The sequence below is a fragment of the Pezoporus flaviventris genome, unplaced genomic scaffold (assembly GCF_033815535.1).
Source record: "Pezoporus flaviventris isolate CSIRO_AGI_PZ_B2104156 unplaced genomic scaffold, CSIRO_AGI_Pfla_v1 ptg000083l, whole genome shotgun sequence".
NCBI classification, from domain to species: Eukaryota; Metazoa; Chordata; class Aves; order Psittaciformes; family Psittacidae; genus Pezoporus; species Pezoporus flaviventris.
Genome location: NW_026892631.1, coordinates 817,283 through 844,250, shown reverse-complemented (window position 1 = coordinate 844,250; position 26,968 = coordinate 817,283). Strand labels below are relative to the sequence as shown.

The window sequence follows — 26,968 nt, the reverse complement described above, 5'->3', positions numbered from 1 at the left end:
TGGGTGGAGAAGGGGTGGAGATTTATAGCTTCTGACATACTCTGGATCAACTTCCTCTTAATTTCTCACCTAGGTCTTGCTCCACATCCTCTCCAAACATTTTCTGGGGGTCTCTCTTTAGTAGTCAGACTACTTTATCCTGTCCTCTGAAGGCTGGAAAATGGACCTTGAATTGTTAGTATGCTCCCTGCTGTGAAAACAAAATCCAATGACAAAATCAGAAAGGAAAAAAAAGGGAAGACAGTATGGGAGGCTGAGGTATAGCTGGGAAAACTGGGAGGAGGGATTTGGCAATTCCTGTGTGTCCCGTGGTCAGAATATATGTATATGGTCACAAAGGAGGTAGCTGAAGGAGCTGTGTCCCTGCATCCATATTGACCCAGCAGTGATGGGTAGAACATGATAATAAAGGAGAAGTAAGGAGAAGTGGACTCTACTGTGGCGTGGACATCCTCCAGCACTTGACAAGTGCCAGTTGGGCTGTGTAGGTAGGACTGCTGAATACGGTCAGATTACTGCTCTCATGCAGCATTCCGAAGTCTCATCCTTTCTATGCAGACACTTGAAAGAGCTTGTTTCACTCTGTGCTGAATTTCTAACAGAAAAAAAACCCTCTCCTGTCATACTACATTTGAAAGAGATGACCTGGACAAGGGTTGAGAATGTGGTGTGTGGAGTCCAGATGGCAGGCTGGGCACTGGCACCCCAGGAGCAGGCAGCCCAAGGTTATAGCCCTTTGATGCCACAGCTGGGACCTGGATGCACAATTTCAGGTTTTAGCCCTTTACCTTTCTCTGACATGCAATCCCTGTCTTTCAGCACAGACACTGCTTTTGCAATCGGCGTTAAAGGTGATGGTGCTAGTTAAGGCACGGAAAGGTGAGGTGATGTCACAGAGGTGACGCAGGCAGTCAAGTGAGCCCAGCCTCTTAGCCAGCATTTCAGTTCCCTGCCTTGCACTGTCTCTCTGGGGAGACGATCAAGATTAATCCTGCTGGTGCCACTACACACTTTCATTTCTCCTATATGACACAGTCCAGGGGTGGATAGGATTCTGCTCCTAAAGGAGAGGTGCATGTGGGTGGAAGTGCATGCTGAATTGGTATGGTTACCCTGCTATAAATGATGCCTTTTATTTTTAATGTTTTACTAATCAGATTTTGCTTGTTCTTACTTTTTATCAAAGGGAGGTGAGGCCCTGAACTGAGTGTCTCTGAAAACTGGGCCACAAACCCTTAAACTTGTTCGTGCTTGTGAGTGAGCTCACGCGTGCGTGTACAATGTGCAAACGCACACTTGGATGTTGTGTATCCAGAGGATCTCAATTATTTTGCTGTTTGAATCATAGAGCATGCTGTCTTGATGTACTGTCAGTTTTGGTTTCTGTCCTTTGAAATAAATATAATATTAAAGAAATAACACGCAATATACTAGTAGCTAGAATAGTCATAGTGCCTGAGGGGAAAAGAGGGTCATGAATAATCTGTTTTACAAATGCCCAGGAAAAAAAACCCGTAACTCCTCCTAAGCATACTCTGTAATTGTGCACTTTGAGAATGGACTCTTCTGAGGTTTGCTGGTTATCCAGGAGAGAGAAGTAGGTCCCATTTGGAAAGCAGTATTCAAGCTTTACAGTCACCCTCTGGCCGTTTGCTGGGGGAATGCATGGTCCCAGTTACTCTTTGGAGAATCGCCTTGGGCTAAATGGTGAAACAACTAAATCTGAATTAATTATTGATATTTCCTTAACATTGAATATGAGGATGTGTTTGGAGCATTGCTTCCCGGTTTAGGAGTTGGAATAGCTCTAGCAGATGTATTCTTTTGAAATGTTGCTTTTCTGGTCTTATTAGTTTACTTGGACAGCAGTAAGAAACCGCGGAAGCGGATGCAGGTTCTGCCCATCCCTGGCAGGCTCTGGATATATATAAAACATATATATAACAAATAACATTATATGTTTGGTGTATATATATATGGAACATATAGGTATTTGGAGTCACACTGGGATTTTGGTCAGAATACCAAACTTTGCTGGATTTGGGATGTTGTGCTCCACGATTTTAGTCCAAGGGGGGAACAATACTAAAGGCTCTGGATAAGATAGTAAATGAAAGAAGCAGCCCCCTCCCACTCCCCAAATATTTTGACTTGTACTCTGTATCAGAAAAAAAAAAAAACAACACCACTGAGAAGTGTGTGACTGATGCAAGGCAGGCTCGGGATGAATTTAGGATAAACAGGATGCCTGTTGCACTTAATTTAGCAATTCTAAGGCAGAAAATGCTTTTGAGCGCAGCTAACAGCTTCTCATCTGCAAATGCCACAATCAAGGCAAAGCAAAATATATTGTGGTGAATTCTGCAGCTCACAGTCATGACACAGTCAAAACCTCCTATTACAGTGAGGGAGACTTCTGCCTGTATTCTGCCTGCCTGGGATGCAGGGATTTCAGAGCAGCGTTAATAAAAGCGATACAGTAAATAATACAGCTTCAAAAAGTCCTGTAGGACACACAGCAAACGGCAGTGATTGGAACTGGGTGAAGTTGTCAAAGGTTGCTTTGCTCTCCAGAGCCTGGCAGTAGCTCCACACTGAAATGTGATGCCATTGGTTTTCAGCAAAGGTTTCTTTTCTGCAGGGCTGCAAACAGAGATCAGCTGCTACTGTGTATATACACAACTAGGGAGCAAATCAAGCAGCACGTTTAAGCAGCCTTTTTAACCCTGAGACTTTCCAAGATTCCTTCTTCACGCAGGAAGTTTCCTTTATATTGTCAGCTGTAGCACTTTGCTTATGTAATGAGATCAGAGCTAGGATCACTGCTGCACAGTAGAAAGACTTCCTTAAGACATTTGTCCTTGAAACTGCACCAAACTCTTGGAAGAACCCAGAACCTGTAAGTATGTATGATACAGGCAACAATAGCATGGTGCAAAGCTGCAATCAACCATTATAAAGTATCTGATTAGCAGGGTAGGAGGGATTTTCTTTCCTTTTTTTTCCTCAGATGTTATGTTACATTCATTTTCAGTTTGTTCTAAGGAAGCAAATCAATTCGGGCTTCTGATACAGTGACTTTGCAGTAGATGAGCTAGTAGTAATATGTTTGATTTAACTATTTGTTGCTGTCATATAGCTTGTGGGACGATTATTGTAGCCATCAAACTATAGAGAACTTTTCTTATGTTTTTAGGCATTTTAAAGGATTTTGGCGAGGGGGTGGGGGGGTGGGGGGGTGTCCATCTTACAAATAAGTTTTTTGCTTTGCTTTCTGATTTTGGTAACCCCACCCTACACCAAACTATAAATAACAGGGCAAATGGAATTAGTGCATATTGTTCTTAGGAAGCAATAAAATATATTTGTTTGCAGGTTTAATTTAGTCATTAACAACATCGCACCGTTTGGGGTGGGTTTTGTCTTAATTGGATTCTACTCAAGGCTGTCTGGTTTGTGTTTTACTATCTTGTCTGTGTCTGTTTAAGTTACTTTGCCGGGACTGCAGTCTGGTTAAACCTGTATTTAAGCACCATTTATATTCTGAGCACATTTCTGATAAAATAAGTATTTGAGATTTACATATATATATGTATGTGTGTGTGTGTGTATTCATATATATATATTAAGCCTTCAACTGGATAGTTTTACTTGCAGTGAGCGCCAGAGAAGGCACAACATGGATGAATGTCATAGACCATATAACCTAAGTCTTCTGTGCATTAAGCCTGATCAGAATGTGCCCACTTCTGTGACTGCAACTAATAAAAGCCTTGAGCTCCCTTTCAATAAATATTTCATACACAACGATACTTCTGTTTATCAGATTAATTTCTCCCAGGTTAGCCTGATTGATAGCTGGATTGTGGTTTCTTAAGAGCTTTCTCCATGAAACCCCACTGAAGAGCTGCATTCCATTTAACCAGTGAATGTAAAAACTGGTAACCATGGATTCAGCCACCACTAACTGTCGAGAGCAATGACTTGTTGTAAACAATACAAATGAGCCAGGATAGCAGAAGCAACCAGACATGAAATGATTTTAATAGAAATTACGGTAAAGGTCATGTGATACTGTATTGGCTTGGATTCAGTGTTAAAGGGAAAGTATTTCAGTTTTCCAGGTTTGAGTTAAACTGCACATCTCCACTGGCTTCTTCTCATTAGTGTGGGACCCCCAGAAGGGAAAATGAAGCAGTTCTTTGGAAATGCCTCTGCCTAATTGTATGTTGTGATTTAGGCCCTGATCCTGAGAATGTGAGTATAGCTCTAATCAGTGGGGATTATTCACGTACTTAAAATCAAGTGTGTCTGTAGGACCAAGGCCTTTCTAGATAAGTTAGCAAGGAAAAAATATATATATATTCTAAGGAAATAATAACTTGTCACTAAAGATAAATAGTGGAAATGCAAAGTTTCACTAGTTGTGGGTTTGGTTGGAGGTTTTTTTATTTCTTGTTTTGATAACATGAAAACAAGTTATATTTATGCCTCCGTTTTTGAATGTTACAACTTTCATTTCTCACCCACCATTCCTCAAATCCTCTTCCTAATTTATAGCCTCTCTTTTGGAGAACTGGTAAACCATGGTGTCAGCTATTATAATATAGCATGATGATAGGCACATGCAGATCGCATGAGCAGTCGTGTGTCCTATCTCAGGAATTTCCATCCCTACAAAATCTTTGCTGACTCCCAGCTGTCACATGGCTGTCACTCACAAATTCTAACCATAACCAAATCCTCCTCCCTGGGCATGCGCTCACCAGACCTCTCTAGCACACATAGATGAGGCACAAATGTCCCTGCTTAAGCACTTTCTTTTCATAACCGGGCCTCTCTCCCAAGCCTGCTTGCATTCCACTGATATCTCTCCCTTCATATGTTCCTGGGTGCTACTTCCCTGCTGTGCCTGTGCTTTGTAAAGAGGAACCTGGGGTAGGAATGGTCAGCAGTAAGAAAGGCAAACAAAAATAACTTTATGCGTTGTTTAATATAACTATTAACTATTTAATATAACTATTCAAATCATTGCCAATCTAAACTCCCATAGCTCCCTAAACCTTTTCAAAATAATTAACCCTTTCTGTTCTGTAGAAAGCACTGTCACCTTGCAACATACTGACTTAACCGTTTTGTGTATTTACTTGTCATGACATATATATATCATTTGGAAAGCATAGATTATAAGAGTTCTAGATTGGAACTTTGGTTCTTTCTATATTTCTAGGTTATTTCTGTATTTCACAGATGTCACATACATACTATGCTGTTTTATCAGTAATTATGGTTTGTATATTTTTCAGCCAGAAGTATTTCAAATAGTTTCTTATCAATCTGTTTCAGCTCTGAGCAGTGTCTGTTGAGCACAAGTTGCAACTAAAATGCATAGATAGATGCAGGACAAATCCTGCTTTCCCTATTCTGATGAGCTGCACCGCCAGACGGAGGGGGCGATTGCTTGTGTGAGTTGGGAAGGTAGGATTTAGCTTGTACATAGATTAACAGCAGGCAAAAATAGGCTGATTTCTACTGAAAACAAATTCTTTTGAGAAGTAAAACAAAAGCCCTCAAACAGGAATTTTTAAAAGAAAATACAAGCCAAGCTGCAAAATATTTTCTGTTGCTTGTCTGTGTCAGTGTTACAAGTGGATCAGACCTGTAAGTATATTAACACTTTACCAAAAGGGAAGAGGTGGCTGGACAGAACAGATACCACCTTGACTTTGCGTATTTATTCTGGGATGAATCCAGAACTGAAAGTAAAATGCAGGTGAAAGCACAGTGAGACTCAAGGCCAGTATCCAAGTCAATTGGAGAAACTGCATTGGTCTCCTTAGCATTGAGATCATTAGGAAGCATTAGTAATTCCTACACTCTTTGAAAACGAGTTGGGGGACATTCGAGTCATTATGCCTGGCAGAAGAAAACAGGTTTCACTCTGGAGGGATAATGCAGTGTTCAGGAAGGAAGGAGTGCACTGTGGTCCCTTGGACTTCGCTGGCATGGGGCAGTGGGTAGTTTTCCTTTGCTCACAGCATCTTTTGCTTTTCAAGGTATGTGACACATGCGCTTGCTTGCATACTTTTCTTTGTTAAACATCAAATACTGATTTTGAAATGCAAACCTTGCAAGAGTTAGTGGGTGAGCTGCCGGAGCTCTTTGCCCATCTGCAGATAGGAAGGACTGGGAGGCCCTTTGTTTCTCTCGCAGTTGATAAGGTGCTGGTTGATGGGCAGTAGCAGGAGACTTAGACCAGAATTCCCATTTGAAGCACAGCTCTGGGAAGATGTATTTGAATCCCCAAAATGGAGACCTCAGCGTTTTGCCTGTAGAGAAATCTCAGTGTGGGCAGTCAGGCAAATGTTGCAGTGCCTACTTGAGGACAGCAGAAATATCTACCATTAAGATAATAATAATAATAGTAATAATAGTAATAATTAAAGATCTCTTCCTTATAAGCACAGTAATATAGAATAATGACAAAAAGTTGTATTTTATGATTGACATTCAAATCTACTGCTTTCATGATCAACATTAAAATCTACTACTTTTATGCAAAGACAACTTTTGCAATTAGATGTTTTTTGTACATGAAAATATCATATTGGCAGTCCTATCAACTAAATTCAAGTGGTGAAAGAACATGCACTTTATTCTTTAAAAAACAAAACAGTCTTGAGATGGGCGTACCGCAGGTAGAGAATAGGGTAAACCGGTATCCATGTCTTCTCACATTTCATGGCTGAGACACCCAACAGCACTGCAGGTAAGTAAGAAATAAATGGGTAGCTTTTGTTGGGTGGACTCCTGGCTACCAGGAACCAATTGAACCAAAACTACTTCATTTCATGGAGCATGGCAAACTAGTTGGTCACTGAACGACAGGATCTTGTTCTTTAAATTATTAACTCTGTATAAACTTTGCAGTGTTTTATGTATTTCTTCTCCTTTCTAGTTTTACCTCTATGCTGGTGTGGGCAAGTGAAGTTTTTTTTGAGGACTCTTATACTCATTTTGTCTTTTGATCATTTCCAAATGTACTTCTTCTCATGGGCTATTGAAGACCCATGATTTATGGTTTATAATGTTCTCCAGGTCAGCAAAACTGTCAGAGGGTCTAAAGACAAGAGTGTGATCTGTATCAGCTGCATTAACTTTCCATTAACTTTCCATGACTAGAACACGTCTTTGATTATTCTGCATTATTCCTTTGTACGAAATAAGGTCATTCTCAGTGTATTTTAGTTTTAACAGAATCAGACTGTCACTGACCATCAGCTTTTGCATGCATAGACTCTCTCCTTCCTGGCACAGCATTAGGCCCACATCCACAAAAGGATTAGATGCCTTAAGTGGGACTTAAGTGGGATTTAGGCTTTGAAAGCCCAAACTGAGATCCTCAATATCCCCACTGAACTGCCATCTAACCTTAGTAGTTGCCTAACCTATGTGAGTGCCTACGTTTTCAATATCCGGCTTTCCCAGGTGGCCAAAGAGCTGCTTTGGATATTCTCAAGCACTTCCATCCTGACAAGGTCAAGCTTCTCTGCTCCCGTCTTTCCCCCCACATCCCAACAGACTTTAGAAAGCATGAGCTCCTCTTGTAAAGTGGGTTTCTGTGTGATGCATCTCACTTCCTCCAGCTGTGCCCTTCAAGGAAAGAACCTTCCAGGAGGTTTCTTTCAGGAGCAGCCTGGGAACCTCGAAAAAGGTACCAAAACAAAGAAATCTGGGTATCACTGCTTAAACACGTAGGTCCTAGAGAAGAAGTGGGATTTCAGATGGGTACGGCCTGTTCTGTCTGTGCAGTGGCTGCTTGTAAATTTGCTGGTACTGCACAAGACACAGGAGTATCACACATGTAGAGCACCTGAAAATTTGGTACTGGTATGCAAAATTATTGCTCCTAGAGGTTTTCTCGGAGGGCAGTTTTGGAAAGAAGCACTTTAAGGGGGAAGAATTTTCATCTTCAAGTAGTCACTTAAGGTTTCACCTGACTCTGTGATATAGGGCAGATGTTTTGGTTTCTTTTGACTTATTGGAGTGTTCTGTGTGCACACCCAGAAACAATCATCACATTTGTAGGGCTGCAGCCTCGAACATTTCTGGAGCTGTGGCTGGATTGATAGCTGTCTTGCTCTGTGGAGGCCAGAGCAAATAATGTCTTGTTAGTAGCTGAATAAGTGGTCCTGTGCCATCACTTATTTCTCAGCTGTACTCGTGACATTTTGTGTGTTCTCAGCCATGTCTGTTGTTTGTTTAAATCCTGCTCAGTTCCTTGATTTATCAGTTTTCTGTAGACTTTTGTTCGAGTAGTCCAGGATGCTATCTTATTTCAAATAGATGCATCCTTATCAGCAAATAGTCTTTCATCAATAACTTTAACCCTTTCACGTAACTCTGCATCTGTTCACTTTGACCTTCTCTTTTTAAAATACTGGAATTTCTATGGGGGCAGTATTTAGGCGTTCTGTTAGAATTCCACTTGAGTAAGTTGTACAGGCATTTGCCCATACCTTTTGTCCACATTAACAGATAAAACCATTTCCTTTTCCCCTTAAAGAGAAAACTTTTTCTCAGAGAATTTCTAGTTTCCTATTTTGTCAAAGATGGCTAAAATATGTGCAACCTTAGTATTATTTATTGCTACTTTTGATATATATACATGATCTTAAGGTCCTTTCCAACCTTAAACCTTCTATGATTATGTGTGTACATTCCTGAGAACAATCCAGAATGTAAAACACATTTGTATAGCTTAGAAACTATGCAAGTACAAAATAAAATACACTCTCTGAAAATTTAGACACTGCAATCGTAAAAAACCTATATATAATGTATAAACTTAACATGTACAAGTACTATGTGTATTCCTTCCAAAACCTAGTAGTGTTATACTGACATAGCTAAAATTTGTAGGACCGTCTATGATAATGACATCTTAATAGCCAAGAATATTATTCATGTATTTTAAAAACTGATATAGGGAGATCTGTTATTTTAATGGAGAGTTTATGTTATAAATTAACGTAACTTTCAGTCCACTAACTTGTGTTTTCAGAATAGTATGCTTGAATTATTACACATTTATTTTGGCATTTTAATATAAACAAGCATTGGCTCCTAAGCGCATCTTTCATCATTTTATTTGTTCTTTTGTATTACGTAATCTCTCTTTGGCATTTTAAGGACAAACAGTTACATGAAAGTTGTGAGGGGCAGGCTTGTGAGTGTTCCCATCTTGCTGTATTATGCCTTTTACTGCAGAAGATCTGCGCCTGCACTTCCACGAGGACGTTATACAGAGAGATAAAACCAAGCACAAATTAGGTATAGCACAGTAAAGTGATGTAAAGAAACCTATTGCTGGCCACTTGCAAAAGGGAACTGGTATTGTGAGTGTTGAATCATTCAAACATAATGGACTATGACTATTGTATGACTATCGTGTGGAACCAATTTGAGGTATAGGAAGTTCAGCAAATATTGTGCCTTGGTGGTTGCCAGATCACTTGCGTGCTTGCTAAATCCTATATACAGCGCTTCCGTTTGCTGGGTTACTCACTGAGCTTTTAATAGTCAACTTAATTTTAGTTAAGGTTCAGTTTAGTAACTCTTGCAATTAGTGGAAAATATTGCCAGTGTTCATCTGGTAAAGCCATATTACATAGGACATGCACACACATGGTACATGCAGAAGTAAAAGAGATCGATTCTGATGGATCTCATCATGACTCACTTTTAAGGATAAATTACAGAACCTTTTAATTACTGGGGAGTAATCTTGCAGAAAATTGAATCTGGAGTTTACACATAGGAAGAAGTTTGGTCTCTCTTGCTTCCTGGTACCAACAGTGGCTCCATGCACTGGAGTCCCTGTCAGGCTGTGGGCTTCACATCATTGATGGTGACATGCTGCTTCTGAGGTGGGATTAGAGCTGTCGTAAAAGCAAGAGGTCTTAATTTTGGGGAAAACTTCTGAGCCTCATCCTGCTGCTTTGCTTTGTCTCTCTGCAAGCAGCTGAGGAACAGGGGGTAAGTCTGCTGCTTGCCTCTTTTAAGGCATTTTTATGGGTTGTTTTATGGGTACAGGTAAAGGACTACAGCTGAGATTTTTTTTTTTGTCCTCATATAAAATGGAGGTATGACTTAAGCCAGCCAGATAGCGTCCTGCAGAATGAAATAGTGGGGGCAATAACCACAACTAAAGATTAACTTAAAAGTAAAGGCAAAGGTACAATAAGCGAATGCAGCGAGAGGGTGTTTTTTCTGTTTTTTCCCAAGTAGCTGATGTTGCTGGAAATTGTTGGCCTGTATGTTTCCACAGGACAGACTACAAGGACAGTTAGAGCAGTGTCTTGGCCTGTTAATAGTGCTCATATCTGAACTAGGATTTCTCAGACCTATAAATACCCAAAGCACAGGGGTCTCTGACAAAATACGTAGAAATTGTATAATAGAGGAGGCACAAGGGCATGTACATCTTTATCATGATTGTGTCCCTTGCTCAGGAGTAAAAGCTGGTTACCTCTGTGTGGAGTGAAATTCAGGAGTACATGTGCTTATCCCATCCATTGGGCTACAAGTTGCTGTCTTGAAACTGTCTTTGTGTGTGCAGGGTCTTATCCTGGTTAAAAATACACTGATTTAAGTAAAGGTAATAATATCTTTTTTTCATAGCAACCTAATGTAGAAAAGGTGAGATCAGTGATAGAGATAGACCCCTCCTGAGCTGGCTAAAGAACAGGCAGCAGAGAACTCTGATCTATAGGAGTATGTAGGTAAGTGAGGATCTTTGCATATGAAATCATTCTCCAGCTGTATGGAAAAGCATACAGGATAAAGCCTTGGCCTTGTTGAGATCAGTGGGAATCAGTCTTGTTATCATTGTAGATTCTGTATATTCCTGTGGTGCTCTTCTCAATGGTGACAGAAACCCCAGCACAGACTTGAGCAGAATCCTCAGCATCGTGTTAGGTTTGAGCTTTGCAGGGAAGATATCACTGCTATTAACATTATGGAATAAGAAACAATACTGCCAAAGACAGCGGTTTAAAGTTTTCGATTTTGTATTTTGACCCTGTTCTTTTGAGTGATACCAATATGGTAAATTAAATGTCAGTGGGGCTTTTCTGCAAAGCAGGGCAAGAATGGTTTTTTCCTCAGTTTTTTCAGTTACAGGATCAAGATTTTGGATGCTTATTATAAAAGGCCTTGGAAAAGAAAAAATTGCAATACCTATGTTGTAGGAATATTTGTTTGTTTATAAAGTATATGAACTACTTTACAAAAAGAAGCCATAAGGATTATGCTGATTATTCTGGTGTGACAGAAGTCTGTATTTAGGTTTCTATTAGTCTCTTTTATTTATAATAAAATCTTTGACTATCATTTCTGAGATGTTCCACTATCGGTAACGATGTGATAATGAGGACAGAGGATAGGTCATGAGTCTGCAAATATGTGTGAGGAGATGGGGAGCTTAACCTACTAGGTGAAAGAAAGGTTAGTGTAGCAACTGCAGGAACACTTCAAAGCATGCACCTAGTTTGCTGCACTAACTTAATTATCCCTGCTATAGATATGTTTGACAAACATATCTATAGCCCAGCTACTGTTACTTCTCAGTGGGAAATAGCAGGAGGCTTCTGTTTGGATGCCAGTTGACCAAATCCTTCCCTCTGCTTCCTTGCATTGCTGTTTTCAAGGACTTTCCCTGCCTCTGCTCATTTGAACAGAAGCTTACCCCTTTCTTTTTGATGGTGGAATATATTGTAAGATGGGGAATGATGCAGCCTGATGGAATGGGTGTAAAGTGATTTTTTTTAAGCAAGTCTAATGAGAATTTAATCCTATTTTAGTCAAATACTGCCTGACCTGACCAAAAATATGCTTTTATCACTCATGCTGAATCAACTGTATGCTGGTGTCAGCACTATTTCTCAGCAAGCATCTTGCATTCTCCGTGTAATAGTACAGGGTGTTTTTGAGCATCCCAGTGTTGTTAACTTTCTCCACAAACAGTGTGATCTGAAATGTAAAGAAGCAGGATTACCCTAGCACTTCCCATTGCACAGAAATGCAAGCCAGTGCCCTGTTCTTTGACACTAAACTGTTAGCAAGCTGTGGGCTTTAATAGGCAAAGACCATGGGGAACTTCTGAGGTTTTTAGTCTTGCTGCTGTAAAGTTTGTTTCACACAGAAGTACAGTTTTTATAGGTGGTCGTTTTCATTCCTGTCCCTGGAATCTGGCTGGCAGACTGGGAGTGCAGAACAGGCAAGCTCAGGATGTTTATACATACATGAAAATAGAATGAAACAAAAAGAAGCTAATTTGGGTGAACACAGATGAGACCTGGTTTAGGGCCACTCTTAAACCTGGTTTAGGTTTAAGAGGTGGTGAAAATCTTTAGCTTAAAAAGATGCTGTTTGTGTCTCCTTTGAGCCGAGTTTATGCAAATTCACTCATGAGCCAGCAGTTCTAGCTGCAGAGAATGAAGATAAAATTTTGGTAGGTTTGTCCCTTTTTGTTCTAACTAATACTATCTTCATTGCAAGCCTTAAAAATCAGAAAGCTTTGACATGTTCTTTTTCATACGCAGTTTATATTAGCTACCTTCCTTCTTCAGAAGCCCATAGGTATTGATGTATGCTAAATATTCCTTGTTTAATACGAACTTAAAAATCAGAGATGTGGTTTCACAGGTGTAACGGTGGTATTTACGTGCATCTCTTGAGGTGTTACTGGGGATTCTCATTGTGGTAGTGAGGATTGAAACTTGTTTGTTGAAAGGGTAGTTTTGTGATTTGAGAATGCAGGCGAGCACCAGTGTGTTTTATTGATTCGCTTTGCTCTCCAGACTGATTTTGACAGGTCACACTGAAAGTAACACTTTGAGTTTTCCAAATATGTATTTGTTCCATGTTGGCCATTTGAATTTTGTTATGAAACTCTACTTCTGTAATAATTTCTGCAAGCTTATCTCTTTTGGAGCAAAGTATTGGCTTTTTTCTATTTCTATCAAACTCCTCATGGTTTTCTTTTTGTTTCCTCTGTCATCATAATTTGAATTTGCCTTAATCTTTAAAGCTATTTTTTTCCTTTATAAATGGAAAAGAATAAGGTTTTTGAGAAGAGGCATTTAAGTTTGATTACTGTCCGTTTTCCTACTATAATGGAAAGAAGGATTGCATCTTCCCTGAAGTATTACTCCTCCATATAGTAGTAGCATAGGTGCATTGTAAGCTATTAGTTTGAAATACAGAGTGTTTAAAACAAGGTATTAAAAGCAATCAGTGTATAGAAAACTAAAAAAAAAGCCAAACATTTCTTTGATGCACATATTCATCTTCCCATGTCAACTATAAGAGAAGTGTGCTCATACCTAGAGGTAGTGATGTTGTGTAATGGAAAGAGCAAATGCCTGTGAGTCAGGGGGTGTGTTGCATTCTGGCTCTTCCCCAGCCTGCACACCTTTGTGAAATATGTTGAGATTTCTGGATAAAAGCACCATAAATGAGCTAAGTGTTGTTTAAGCCTGCTTAGTTAGACAGTATTCTTTAGTCTGCATTAATTCTGGTTTGTGTGTTACATGAATAGAGTGTGAAACTGCTAGGAGAGACTTTTGTTCTTGCACACTGACTCTTTCTTTTGACCCCTTTTTTTTTTTCCTGGTGGTAAAGCATATAGTAGCTGCTGGTGCAAGAAGGAGGCACATAAATAGCAAACATATTGAACTCTGAACGACAGGTAGTTTTTTGGACTTCACTGGGAAAGCAGTGATCCTCTTGCTGTGTTACTGTGGGGAGATGACAGGTATATACTGTCCCATGATTGCTTATGTAGCTGGTACTTCTTCTGTGTCTTGCAGTGTGTCTGTTCTGCTCAAAGGTCACTCTGTCCTCTTGTAACAGGGGCAGGAGATTTCAAAGGTAGCTTCAGAGCCCTGTCGGTGGCACAACTGTACTTATGGCTTTATTAGTATATGTGCCACTCAAAAATATAACCTCTAGGGCAGGACTTCTAAGCTGCCACCATCACAGAAGGATCTTTCCCACTGGACAGTGTAATGGCTGCAACAGACCCCTCTTTTCCACGGGACCATGCACGCAAGACCTGTAGAGCAGTTCAAGCAGCACGTGGTGCCCAAATACTTGTTTTGTCCTTTCCTCTGGGATGAGGGCAGCAGGCTGGATTTTTCCATATTGGTGTGTAACAGCTCATTTAGTACATGAAACATGCAATGTAGTAGGAGAACCTTGCCCTGAAAGAGCAAGTACCTGCAAGTGATGGTTGCCAGTCTGGAAAAATTGTGTGTATCTTATTAAAGGGAGTCCATGAGCTGCAAGTAGATGGGTGTTGGGAAGAGCAGTCTGGGGAATTGTCACTATATGCCTGTTTGCCACTGTCCTGAACAAACCTGTAAGTGTAAGTGGCCCTTTGGTTTCACCTGCTGCAGCCATTCTCCTAGATACAGCAGAACACATCGTGGATATGTTTGTGTGTGCGTGTGGATAGCTGAATGGACGTTCACTGTGGCATTTATAGCAGTGGGGACGCTAACTACATCTCTTCATAATCCCTTTTCTGTCAGTTTGTCTTAGTGGATTTTTTCTAACAGTATATGAAAACTTCACGCTTGAGAGCCAGGTAAATTCAACAAGCTTATTTCTGTCTTGTTGCTCTCTGGGTATTTTCTGTACTGAGAACTTGAACTCCTGAAATTCTAGCCCTGTATTTACAGTTCAGCATGTATGCTCATCAGGATGCCATGGGAGTTGTTTATTATTATTATTATTATTATTGTTTAGTTTACTTCTTGGCTAGTCCGCAGATGTAAAAATAAGGCCATGCTTTGACAAAAAAGAGATAACCTAAAACTGATGTTAAATAAATAGTCTCCTGTTGCATCAGAAATGGAGACTGGACCCTTGTAGTTTTAATATCTCACAGAAGGGGGATGACACTTCCTTTCCATGTGGAACGTGTTACCTTTGTGAATGGCAGAATAGGATGTTATCCTGTGACATGGTGATTTCACATGCTCATTTCTACTGGACTATCCCACCTCTGAAGTTAGTTAAAACCCATAATTCTCTCCAAAATATTCTTGTCTAGGGTTTTACAAAATCTGTAAAGGCTTGATTCATGATGGATATTTTTTATCAAGCACCTGCTTTCTTTGCCTAGCTCAGTAATGCAGCAAGGTTGTTTTTACACTACTAAGAAGTGAGCAATATATTCCATATGCCACCAAGCTTTGTAAAGAATCCTGCTGATGACAATTTCACAACTGCTGAGAAATAGGCCAGGCTTTCCCTATAAAGCGTCACTAAAGAACAGAATATCTAATTCCATTGGGATTGGCCATTGAGTCCTCCATCCTCCCCAACTTCTTCCCTCCTGAAGGAAAATGCTAGCACTTCCAAACTATGTAATAACAGATGGTGGCAGAAACCAATTTCTACTGCAAAACCATTTGGTCAGGAAGTATCAAAAACTCTTTTGGAATTGTGAAAATGAATTCTTGGCTGCGGGACTAGTGAAAGCCTACTGGAAATGAGACACTGAAGCAACTGCTTTACAAACCCAAGGACCTGCTTGGCCCTGAAAGAAATGGCTTTGGTCAATCAGTTTAAAAATTAAAAAACAAATAAATGAAAATCTTGTACTTCTGGACTCCAGAAGTATTCTGTGTAATATGGGTGTTAGGAGAATTAAGTTCTTAATATCTGAACACTGATTGCTTGACCAACTACCAAGAAAGCAGCCTTCAAAATATGCAGAATGACCTCCAGCTGAGACAAGCTTAATATAGGTCCTCCTGGCCTAGTCAGGTGGAACCTTCCCTTTTGGCTCAGCCCATTTGCTGCCAACAGACCATGAAAGTCCCAGGGCTCTGGTAGCATACAGGGACACAAAATTAATGCAGGAACAGCACAGGCCGCTCTACTGATGGGTTATGTCTAGTAAGTTGTGTGTGTCTGTGAGTTGCTGGACACAGTAGGTTCCTTTGGTGATTTCTGTAGCTGACAAAATGTGCCTCTTCGGAAAGCACTTTGAGAAACAGAATTCCTTTTCAGAAGTGCACCATAGTTGTCTGTGTGTGCCATAACTCTCTGAAATAAGCAGCAACATGTTTTTCCCTTCAGCGTTTTTGTTGCGAGTCTTTGCTGTTCATATCAGGGCCATACATTGGAAATGGTTCGAGAGAACTTCCTGTTGATGTGGGACATAAATGGTACTTAGCAAACCATCTTGTTTCATCTATTCTGTTAGAAATGTATACCAAATTATACGGTAATGTCGTGTCACCAGAAACATGGAGCAGATGGAAGTATCTCTTCACATATTGACTCATCTTACTCTGATGAAATGAATTTGTTTCTCTCCTTCTGTCAAGCCTGCTAGCCTCTGGCAAAGAATGCAACCCTCAGCGAGGAGAACTTCACCAATAATGTTCAAGTGACCATCTGATTTAAATAGCTGGTACCCTCCTAATTTCTGTTTGCTGTAAGTGGCATTTGACTTGATGAGAGCAGTTTTTGGGTTGAAAACATGTGAAACTGAAGTCAAAAGGGAGTTAGTGTAATCATTAACTGACTCACCTTCTGGATGTGACAAGTAATGAAGCAGTCTAAACATGCCTGGAGCTTTCTTTGGGACAATACCCACAGGGGAAACCCTCTCACGCTCAAGTGAAGCGTTATCAAATGGGCCCTCTATTTGCCCCAGATGCCAGCTCTTTTCTGCCTTGTCTCTAACCATCTGAGGACATAAAACCGCTGATCTCAGCATCCTAGCCAACATTTGCATCTCAGGGGCTTGAGTACAGGATAGTAAAATCCCGAACACAGCTTTTTTTACAGAAAAATGCATATATTTTGTGTCTTCTTTTCCTCACTATCCCACTCCCACAACCAGGGGAACGCTTTATCTGCCCGCACTGGGATTTTCACGTTTGGAAACCTCTTTAACCAGCATTTGGCTCTTTCCACTTTCTTACTTTGATTTGGATGACTGCCTGAAGCACCTGCTAATAGCCTGAAGCGTTCAAGCCGAAATTTGCAGTTTGTGTCCCATACGTGCTCAGACTGTTCGCTACCTGCCTTCTGGAGCACCTGCCACATGGTTTGGGCTTCAGAGCCTGTTCTCTACCTGCTGACACAGCACTCCCCTCCTCTCCGTAGCCCCTGCTTCAGCTTTGCCTGGGCCTTCAAGGTAATATGGAAATTGTCCTGCTTGTTCTAATGTTTGAGTGAAGAATGGGGGTTCCCCCTGTACATAGGAACAAAGGTGATGCAAAGGTAAACAGGTCATTTTGGTCATTCTAAGAGTTTCCCCTTGGCATCCACAAGCAGACTTTTTTATTTTTTTAGAACAGGTATATATATATTTTATGTGTATGTATATAATCTATATTATATATATATTTTATATATATATAATAAATATATATTTTATAGAGGAATTGTGAAAGCTTGCTGAAATCAGCTTGTAGGTCAGTGGTGGTGATAAGCCAAATGGCAGTTTGGTGTTCAGCATTGCTACTTTACAGAGAAGGGCCAAAAGAGACCCAAGGAAAGCTCCTCCCTTTCTCCTGCTCCTCTGCTTTTTGAGGATCTTTTGTATGCTTTCCCATGAGATTGCTTCTGATGTGTAAACATAGGAAAGGCTGTTAGAATTAGCTCTAGAGGCTGTATTTTGTGCGAGAATCCTCTTCCCTGGGAAGGGGCAATCCTAATTGAAAGATTTCAGTAGTAACAACTTCTAACAGGGAATTTTCTTCTCATTCTGTCTTGGGAAGCATTAGCTTTCCCCAGAGTGTTGGTCTGCGCTGGGGGGCATTATTTACATGGACCTTCACTTTCCAAAAAGGTGTTTTCTCTGTTAGAAGGATGCTGTTACCAGCTACAGAAGAAGCCCAAGTATTGGCTTCCTACCTGGAGATTTATGCCTACATTACCTGCTGGATCCTCCTCTTTCCCAATGAGCCATATTTCTTAATACAGCCACACTGTGCCTTCCACCAGCCTTCCATATTAGTGCCATGCAGAGTTTTCCCTGGGAAGCATAGCATATGCCTGGGCTGTAAACTGGGTCTTGGGTGCACCAGTGACCATCTTGCAGAACTGGGCAGGACAAGGGCTGTTTTCTTCCTCCTCACTTTCGTTTGGTTGCCTCAAAATAACCCTAATTAATTTTGTGGAGAGTTTAGGGTGTTCCCATGATGGGATTGCTCTTTGTGCAGATCTCTTGCATACTATATTTAGGTATGGTTTTTGGAACACCATGTGACCCGAATCAGATAACTTCTGAACTAGTAATCATGTCTTTCACACTGAGTTCCTCCGTGGCTTTGGGGCATTTTACAGTTGTTTTCTTACATACAGAATGATAACAGATATACTTACCTGCCTTGTAAAAGCTGCTGCCAGGGTTAACAAATATTTGCTGTATTGGATTAAGCCAAGTTTCATTTTGTTATTTCTACTGTAGTCTTAGTTTTATTGTTTCTTAGATACTTTAGAAAATGATTCTTTTGCTATCTTATTTTTTACAAATTGATGAGCTGTTTTACCATTTTAAAAGAAAGAAACAAGTTTCCTCTATTTCTAAATGAAAATAAGGCAGAGAGAAAAAAACATAAATCCCCTCATTTCCTGCCCCACACAAACTTTCTTCCTTTGTTTACTATTTGGTCTGTTAATGTAAATGAAAAGCCCAAAATGTTAACCTGAACTGTTTCCCCTTGCACTAGCTATGTCCCTCTTTATAACAGGGGAAGTTAGTTATCTGCCTGTTTTCTTCCTGATTCCTTAAGTTATGCAGCCTGACTTGTATCCTGTCATCATCCACTGCTCAAGGCCACTCAAGCCCTGGAGGAATCTGAACTCCCTTTGGCTCTGCATCCGGCATGGTTGGTGTTTGGAACCTGTCATCCAGTTCAAGGCATCATCTTTTTGTTGCTCATGTCATAGTTGCTGCTTTCTATGTCTTGGTAACTTCTTGCAGGGAACTGTGGTGCTGGCAATTCTTTTGGCTTCACCTTATTTTGCCCTGACCCCTTAAAGGCCTTTATATAAGCAACTGGATCAAGAGGTCGTTTTGGCCTTCAGTAGTTGGAAGGACCTTGGTTTGGCTAAGTAGTTAGATTAAGAACAGGAGAAATTATAGGACTACTTCTCACTCTTTAGGGAGTAGTTGAGAGAAAGGAAGAGAATCCATCCTTATTGCAGATCAAATTTATTAAGTCTAATTATAAATAGTAGCTTTTCCCCCTTTTTTCTTTTTTAATTTCTTCATAATTAAATCCTTTACCCAAGAGCTCTTTATTGTCCTCCAACAGTAGCACCGAAAAGCAAACTAACACATACAACTAAAACCAGCTTTGAGAAAAAGGCAGATAATGAAATATCAGCCAAAGACTCTGCAATATGTGTGTGTCAGAGGGAAAAACAACCAACATTCCTCTCTTTGAATCTCTGCAATGTAACTGCAGCAGGCGAGTTGGGGAAAATTTGTTTGAAGATGTATTACGTTCCACGATCAAATGGAAAAACTGGCACCTGTCATCATATTTAGCAAACAGCTGGGCAGCATGGCCAAGTGCCATAGGCTCTTTTCACATGGCCTTTATGCTGGAACCATCCAAGCTCCATTCTCAGCAACTGGAGAAACCCTGTGCCTTTAAATGGTTACAGAAACATCTACTTAGGGGCCAGCTCTTATTGCAGCAAAGCCTGCTTCTGATGCTTCTAATTAGCAGTTAATGGATTATACTTTACTTTTATAACCAACCCAGCAGGCACTCTTCTGTAGTATTTTTCAGCTATTTTTGATAGGAGATATATGCATTTGCGCTGCTCTTCATGCTTTCATTTTGAGCATGCAGAAAATATTAGAAATAAATGACTATCTGGTATTATTTTAGCACTCAAATGCTTAGTTTAATTCCAATTAAGCATTTCCTAAATGTATTTTCTTTCATCTAATATCTTAGAAAAACTGTAATGGGTTAATTGACCTATCTGGTCTGGATGTGATGCAGAATCTCCTAAATACATATGTACTGTTAATTAAAAGACATGTAAAAAAACATGGGTTTAAATAAAAAAAAATTAAAAAAATAATAGTTGCAAACACAGCTCCAATTTATATTCTTTTAGGAAAAAATGTTTTTCCAGCTGAACACAGTACAGATACATGTAGAAGCGTAGATGCTTCAGAAGTTAGAAGTGCTTATGGAAGCTAATGATTTTTATACTTACTTTGAATTAAAATAGCAATGAGATTAGTGGCATTCAAGATTTGCAATGCTATATATGTATGTGTGCACATATGTACACACATCGCATACATACTCCGACATACATACTAAGCTGTGCATGTGCACATGTATCTACGTTTAATAAAGAAATACATTTGCATAGGTTCTAAATGGAGGATTATACTATTCCCCCTACCCTCAGGGAATGTATTTTGGTGCCAGTTTCTAACAGGAAAGCTGGCTCACTGGACTGCCTTTGAACCTGGTCTCTTCACTCAGGCCATGCTTCCAGTAGGACAAGGTTTAACATTGGTTAGGCTGGAACAGGAGAGGGAGCTCTCACTGCACCAGCCAGGAATGGGAAGGACGGGGTACTCAAGCCAAGGAAAAGAGGGGGAAGAGGTACCCAAGGCAATGAATAGAGGGGGAGTGACCACCAGCTGCAGGCAAGATGTGCCCTTAGTCTGCTCCCACTTACTGTGGTCCCTCCACCAAAGAGAAAAACTGGACGCCTCCATCCCTTACATTAATATAGGCACACAAAAAAGGGTTTGGCTCAAGTAATAAGCAATTCCAGGTTATATCCATGGCTTGCAGCAAAGGAAGTGCCACCTGCAAGGCTCTTGGTTTAAAAGCACGTTTGTATTCTCATCCTGATGCTGCACCACACTTTCTAGCTACAAGATAGGCACTGAACTTGTACTGTGATGTTTGTTGAAGGGAATGAGTTCCAAAATGCTATCCAGAAAAAATATGGAAACTGCTATTTTATTTTTTACACAGCAAATATGAAAAAGGAAAGGAAGAGAAGAAAAAGGAGGGGTTGGATAGTGGTTGTTAAGTTAAACATCTTCCTCAGGGTGATGGGACAAGCACAGCTTACTTTCTGTCCTGGTTTTTGAGGAGGATGGGTTTGGGCTTTTCTTCTATCATATAGCATCCCAGTGGAGAAGGAGGAGGCCAGCTCTGCAGGGGCCAAAGAGCTGGTGTTCGCCTACCCCTCACAGCCCTACCTGTGCTACAGGCCTAGTCCCTCCTTGTTCCTGAAGCAGGTTCTCACTGTTTAATCCGTTTCCCCTCTAGCTTTTTCAGGACAGTGCAGCAAGAGTTGCTGGAAGTGAGGCTGTAGTCAAGCCTCTCTGAAATTATTTCATGTTTGCTCACTTGTAGTCAGCCAAAGCCATTCTGATGTGCTATTATATTTCCCTTAAGAAATAATGTGAAGATCAAGAGATTACAGTGTTAACCCCCTTTCCCCCACCCCTGCCATAAAGAGCTCCATCTCCCCCTGAGTCCGGTAAAAGTTCTGCTTTCTCCCAAAGCTTCTGCAGAGGTAAAGTCCATTTCTTTTGCCTGTACTATCCCCTCATAGTGCATTATAAATGCAATCTGGGGTTACAAAGACAGGATTAGCTTCCCTCCACCCGTTGTCTGAGGTATCAGTCAACGTAGCTCCTTAGAGCTACGTTTCTGGCCTCCACACCATAGTGATGAAGGCAAGACTGAGGCACCACCAATTCTGTGACAGCGTCCCAAGATCTGCATTAGTCAGAGTTCTGGGAGGGCTTCTGCCTTCCCCAGTTTTATCCCCAGCAGTTTGTGCCAGGGCAGGATAAGCCAAGCTTTACAGTAGGTAAGGTTAGCAGGGAGAACTTCATCCAGAAGAGGAAGGGTCCTTCAAATAGAGTTTGGTTTGTGTTCCTAGGAGGTTGGCATGGTAAATTCCCCATAAAATCTGAACTTTGGTGTTGGCCACAAAGAAGTTTTGGGAACATTCATATGGTATCATACTTCTTTTCTAAAAAGAAGTGTTCTGTAACTCATAGTGGAAAGTTTGATGAAGACCAGAATGCTGCTCTGCACAGAAATTGCACTCTTGCAACTAAATTAAACGTCACTGGTTGCTCTTATTTAGATGAACCCTTTTGGAAGTTCTTTTTTTTAAAGCTAGCGGATTGGACTTCTAATTTTAATTCTTAGGGTTTATAATTAGAAACGTTTCCAAACTTGTTTACAAACACCTGCACTTGACAGCATGTCTGCAATTTTAGAAGGACTCACTTGTCGCTTCCAATGGGAGTTGAGAGAGCGTCTGAGTTCTTTGTGTTTGTACAGTTTCAGGAGACTGGAACAAAATCCCATGTTTGTAAAATGAGGTTACAAATACATGATGTTTTGCAAGGGAGTTGTGTGCAGCTCATCAACAAATAGGCCTTATTGACTAATTGCGGGCAATTTCAAAGTCAGGAGGATTGTTAGTGGTCCTTTGGAGCAAGACTCAAACTGGCACCCAAAGGAGAAATTCCAGGGGCTAATTTTAGCATTTTGGTCTCTCAGTTGGAGAAGATGGTTTACAGTTATATATCTCTTCTTCAAATGTATGAAGAAGAAGTCCTTCAGTAGTTACTTAGAAAGAGTTTAAAATGGCTTTTTAATGAATTGTTTTTTTCATGCAAAATTAAAATTAGGTGCTGAATGTACAGTGAAGCAACAGAGCATGGTTCCCCTGCAGCCTGAGTGGGACGTGTGTGTTGCACAAGTCTGTATGCAACTTGTTTGCAGTTGTGTGAATATCGTACTATGTTACTCATTGGTCAAGTATATAATTAACGTTAGAGGTAATTAAATTGCTTTATAAGAAAAAAATCCTTCGGCTCCTCGATATGTTCTTTAAACCTGGTTTTTAGCTGCATCACACAGGTTAAGAATGTGGCTTATCTGTTTCTAGTATAATAGCAAATATTATCCTTGCTAAAAATTGATGCTGCATGGGAGAGTGGCAGGAAGAACTCTCCAAATCTGCTTCAAGGGTATGGCTGAACCAGGGGTAGTCAAAGGAGATTTAAGCAGTAGCGGCATAAGGTGTCCTATTGATTGCTTTATGCTCTTGTTGTTACTAATTACAATGAAAAACTCCAGTTAATTAGACCAGCTGTTTGGCTGTTGTGTCCTCTACTGGGAACCATGGTCAATCGTAGAGAAACTCCAGTATAGGAGAGAATAAGGAGACTGTGGAGCAAAATGGGGTTTCTTTTCTGTTGTTTTGTTGTCCAAAACAGCATGGACCTGGATCCCAATGAGGAATCCGCGTTAATGTCAAAGGACCGTGTCCTCAGAGGTGCTTACTCTCTGTCAGTTTCACTGAGAGTTGATATAAGTGGAATTAGGCACTACATAACTTTGTGTATGCCTATTCTTTGAAGTTAAACCTGTAGTCCACAGCATTCATCTTGTGTTAGACCCCTCTGTGGAGCAAACAGCATGGGGGGTCCTTCCAAAGCAACTGCTTTTAAGTAAACAAACAGAAAATCAAGTAAAGCTTTTGGAGTCCAATGTACAGGTCTGAAGAATTAGTTTTATCCATCTGCAAAACAGCCTTTCCTCATAGCTGTATTTCCGATTTCCTTTAAGGTGATACGATTTTAACAGGCATTCGCTTTCTATGGCAAAGTGGCATTTCTTTCAATTTTACTTTTTAAAAAAGTAGGCTAGCCAAAATGATGGTGTAACTTCGGTAGTCCACAGCATAATTTCTTAGCACATATGACTGCAATTAACAAATTGCGTTGCAAACATATTAGGCTGTTACCATGTTTGAAAATCACTTTAAACATAGTTTACAAGCTCTCAGTTTACAGGCTCCCAGTTGGTCAGAGTTAGAAATACCTGACATGTTAGAAATCGCTTATGATTCAAATATGACCATACAAATCAGACTCAAGTGGAATTTAATACCGCTTCTCACTTAACTAGAAACTTCTGTTGTAGTTGGAATTCTGTCTGGAAATAGCATTTTCCGAACTGATGTACAGATGGAAATGTTGCTTTGTTCCATTTTATTCAGTTTTTGTCTATGTCTGTTTGCTTATGTCAGCTGAGTGCCCACTTTCCTATGTGTTAATATGTAGAAATGTTTCCTAAAAGGTTAGAGGAGGCTGAAAAGCAAGAACCATGCAAAGGCAGAAAGATCCACCTATCCAGCAATGCCTCAGAAACATGCAAAAACCTTTCTGATGTCAGAAGTCTCAGCTGACCGTGAAGTTAGTGGCATGCTTTCTCAGGTGTCTGTGATAAGAAAGGAAGACCTCTGTGGAATATTTGTAGAGTTATCTCACCTGCATAAGCCTGGCTGGTTCTTTGGTGTGAATCTTTGGGTGGAGTTTATGCTGTATGCATGAAATGATCAGGATAATCTCCCTGGCTTCTGTGGCAAAACAGCATGGAAAAATCTCTCTTTTGGTGCATTTAGAGATATTGTCTCCCTCAGAAAGTCGTAATTAAGATAAGTGGAGGAGTTGTGGGAAGAAGGGAAAGGGGCTTCAGAGTTCTGCTTTGGTTCTTCTCACAATAACTCTCACTTCAGGTAAAATTACTACTCCTTGCAAAGAATCCTATGGGTTGATTGAATAGTTTGAGTCACAGCATACACTATATACCAATATGACTGATGAATTGAATCCATATCCAGGTAGCTGGGCATATGAATGTATACTGTATACATATGCCATGAGAGGGAAAGCTCTGGAATCACGTTGCAGTTAGAAACCGGGCATGGATATAAGGTGGCTGCTTGTATACTGCCAAAGGGATGTAACATAGGTTCCTAACCCATGAAGTCCCAGCATTGAACATCCCCAGGGCTGGGACTCATTGCAGATGCCTGAGATGCAGATCCTTTGCCCACTTCTCCCATGGTACATAAATACAAATAATTATTTAGAAGTCCATCAATATATGTAAAACATGCATTTTCCATAGACGTCATGAAGGTAAAGAAGACTGTGACTTTTACTATGGCCTACTGAAAATTACCTGTAACTTAAATGTAGTTTCTTATTATTGGTGTATATGCTTTGTATAAGCAGCTGTTTCATATTTCTGAAGTAATCCAGTGCCATAAAAATATGTGGTTTTCCTTTTTAAAGGAAAACTACTACATGCTAGTTATACCCCAGCTGAAGGGAACTAGAGCAAATGCCTATGAAGTGAAACTGCTTCAAGACAGCCTGCATTGGTTTAGGGGACAGTTAATGATACATTTATTTTTGTGACCCGTCTGCCAAGTATTTGTAAACTAATTAGGACCTATTTTGAGGGCAGAGCACGTGAGCTTGTAAGAAACCCCTTGTACAAGATGGGAAGGGCAAGGGGATTTTAGTCCTTAGTGCAAACCCCATCTTCTTTACATCTCATTCCCTAAATGTGTGCATTATTTCTAAGTAGCATATGAATCCCTGGGCTTGTATGGAGGTACTTCTTAAATTGACTCATGGGAGTAGCTGTAGCCATCTAAAGTGCTCGAGTGTAAAGCACTTCGGAAGAAACTGAACTGAGTCAAAGCATAGTCACAGTTCTTAATTTTGCATAATGTCTTTTGCAATATAGTAGAAAATTACCTTTATGACTAGTGGCAGGACCTGTTGTATAAGTAATCCAGACATGGTGCTGGTTGGTATCTCACTTTTCACTTGAACCTCTCTGCGATGCAGGTCTTGGAGGAGTGAGTGCCTGGTGCAGCCTCTGCCTGGCTCCTTGGTAAGTCATTTGAGTCTATCTTTTCTGTACGTACAGTCCCTTTCCAAACAGCTGAGCAAAAATAAGGAAATTTTTCATAGAGTGCTTTAAAAGAGAGCTACTAATCAATTTTTTCTTATTATTTTATGCCCTGTGATTTTTACACCACCCCCACCAGCTGGTTAATCATGCAAAAGCTGAACACTTCATTAGCCAGAACATGTTTGCCCATGGGCATTTCTGTAGTAAATTAGTTCTTTCTATTTATACAGGTAAGTCATGGCCAAAAGTCTTTAAGGTGCCAAAGGTAAGGGTTTGAATCAATTATTTTTCTGAGTTTTTAAGAGAAGTAGGTTTAACTTTGTGTGCTGTTGATTGGCAATTACTTTTGAATTAAAGGTAGTGTGGGTAAGTGGGCATTCTCAGGCTGTTCCAAAACACATTGTTTCTTTCTGGATTTCAAATTTTGCCTTTGTAATACAGCCTGCCTTAAAGAAACGCCAAAAAACAAAAAACAAACCCCAGAACAACCCTCTTCCCCAAAGACAAAAACCACATGCATGTACTCACCCGTATATATATATACACCCATATATATATATATATACTCAGTATCTGCATATACATAGCAAGACTGCTTGTTTGAGTGGCATGTGGCATATTGACCAGTGTTTTTCCTTTCTTACTCTGTGCCTTTTAAACTATTAATTGAAAATATGTGGTTTGTAGATTCTTTTTTCCCTCAGATCAAATGATGCCCTCTGAAAGCCTAGTTTAGCTCAACAATGAATTTAGCTTTCAGGCTTGGGCCATTGCAATATTGTTTGAATGCCACCATTTCCTGCAATCAATGTAATTTTATATCTACTTGGAATAGAAAGTCAAGATGGTGATTGCCTTAATTTAACTCAGTGTTTTATTCATTAAGGAGCTGATCCTGAAGTCCTTTCAGATCAAAGTCTGTCTTGATTTCAGTGGAATCTTTCAGCACACAAGGTGTGCGGTAGCCTTCTAAAATGTTGTCATTGTGACTAGTGAATAAAAACTAAATGTGTTGCTAAATTTAGGCTGTTGCTCATGTCAGCTTCCTTTTCTAAATGACGGTAAGTGCATTCCATAAATAGTGTGCCTCTTATGTTGTCATATCTCTTTGGCTTGCTTTGCAGTATTTTACAGGATAT

General features: G+C 40.2%; 1 protein-coding gene and 1 long non-coding RNA gene across 21 annotated transcripts in view; one reads left to right on the top strand and one right to left on the bottom strand.

The window, feature by feature from the left end:
* The window catches only part of ESRRG (estrogen related receptor gamma), a 401,788-nt gene that overhangs the window by 26,799 nt on the left and 348,021 nt on the right, over positions 1-26,968 (top strand). For 9 of the 20 annotated variants that reach the window (XM_061475098.1, XM_061475113.1, XM_061475120.1 and 6 more), the window contains exon 2: positions 25,763-25,808. The exons of 7 other annotated variants lie outside the window; for them this stretch is intronic. In XM_061475098.1, coding sequence (XP_061331082.1) covers positions 25,763-25,808 — 46 coding nt within the window. Of the gene's footprint in view, positions 1-2,260; positions 2,900-25,762; positions 25,809-26,059; positions 26,095-26,968 lie in introns of those variants that run through there. 4 more of the 20 variants (XM_061475097.1, XM_061475114.1, XM_061475095.1 and 1 more) reach the window with 4 other exon arrangements.
* Positions 1-26,968, bottom strand: part of LOC133280421 (uncharacterized) — a 112,212-nt gene that overhangs the window by 83,824 nt on the left and 1,420 nt on the right. The gene's annotated exons all lie outside the window — the stretch shown is intronic.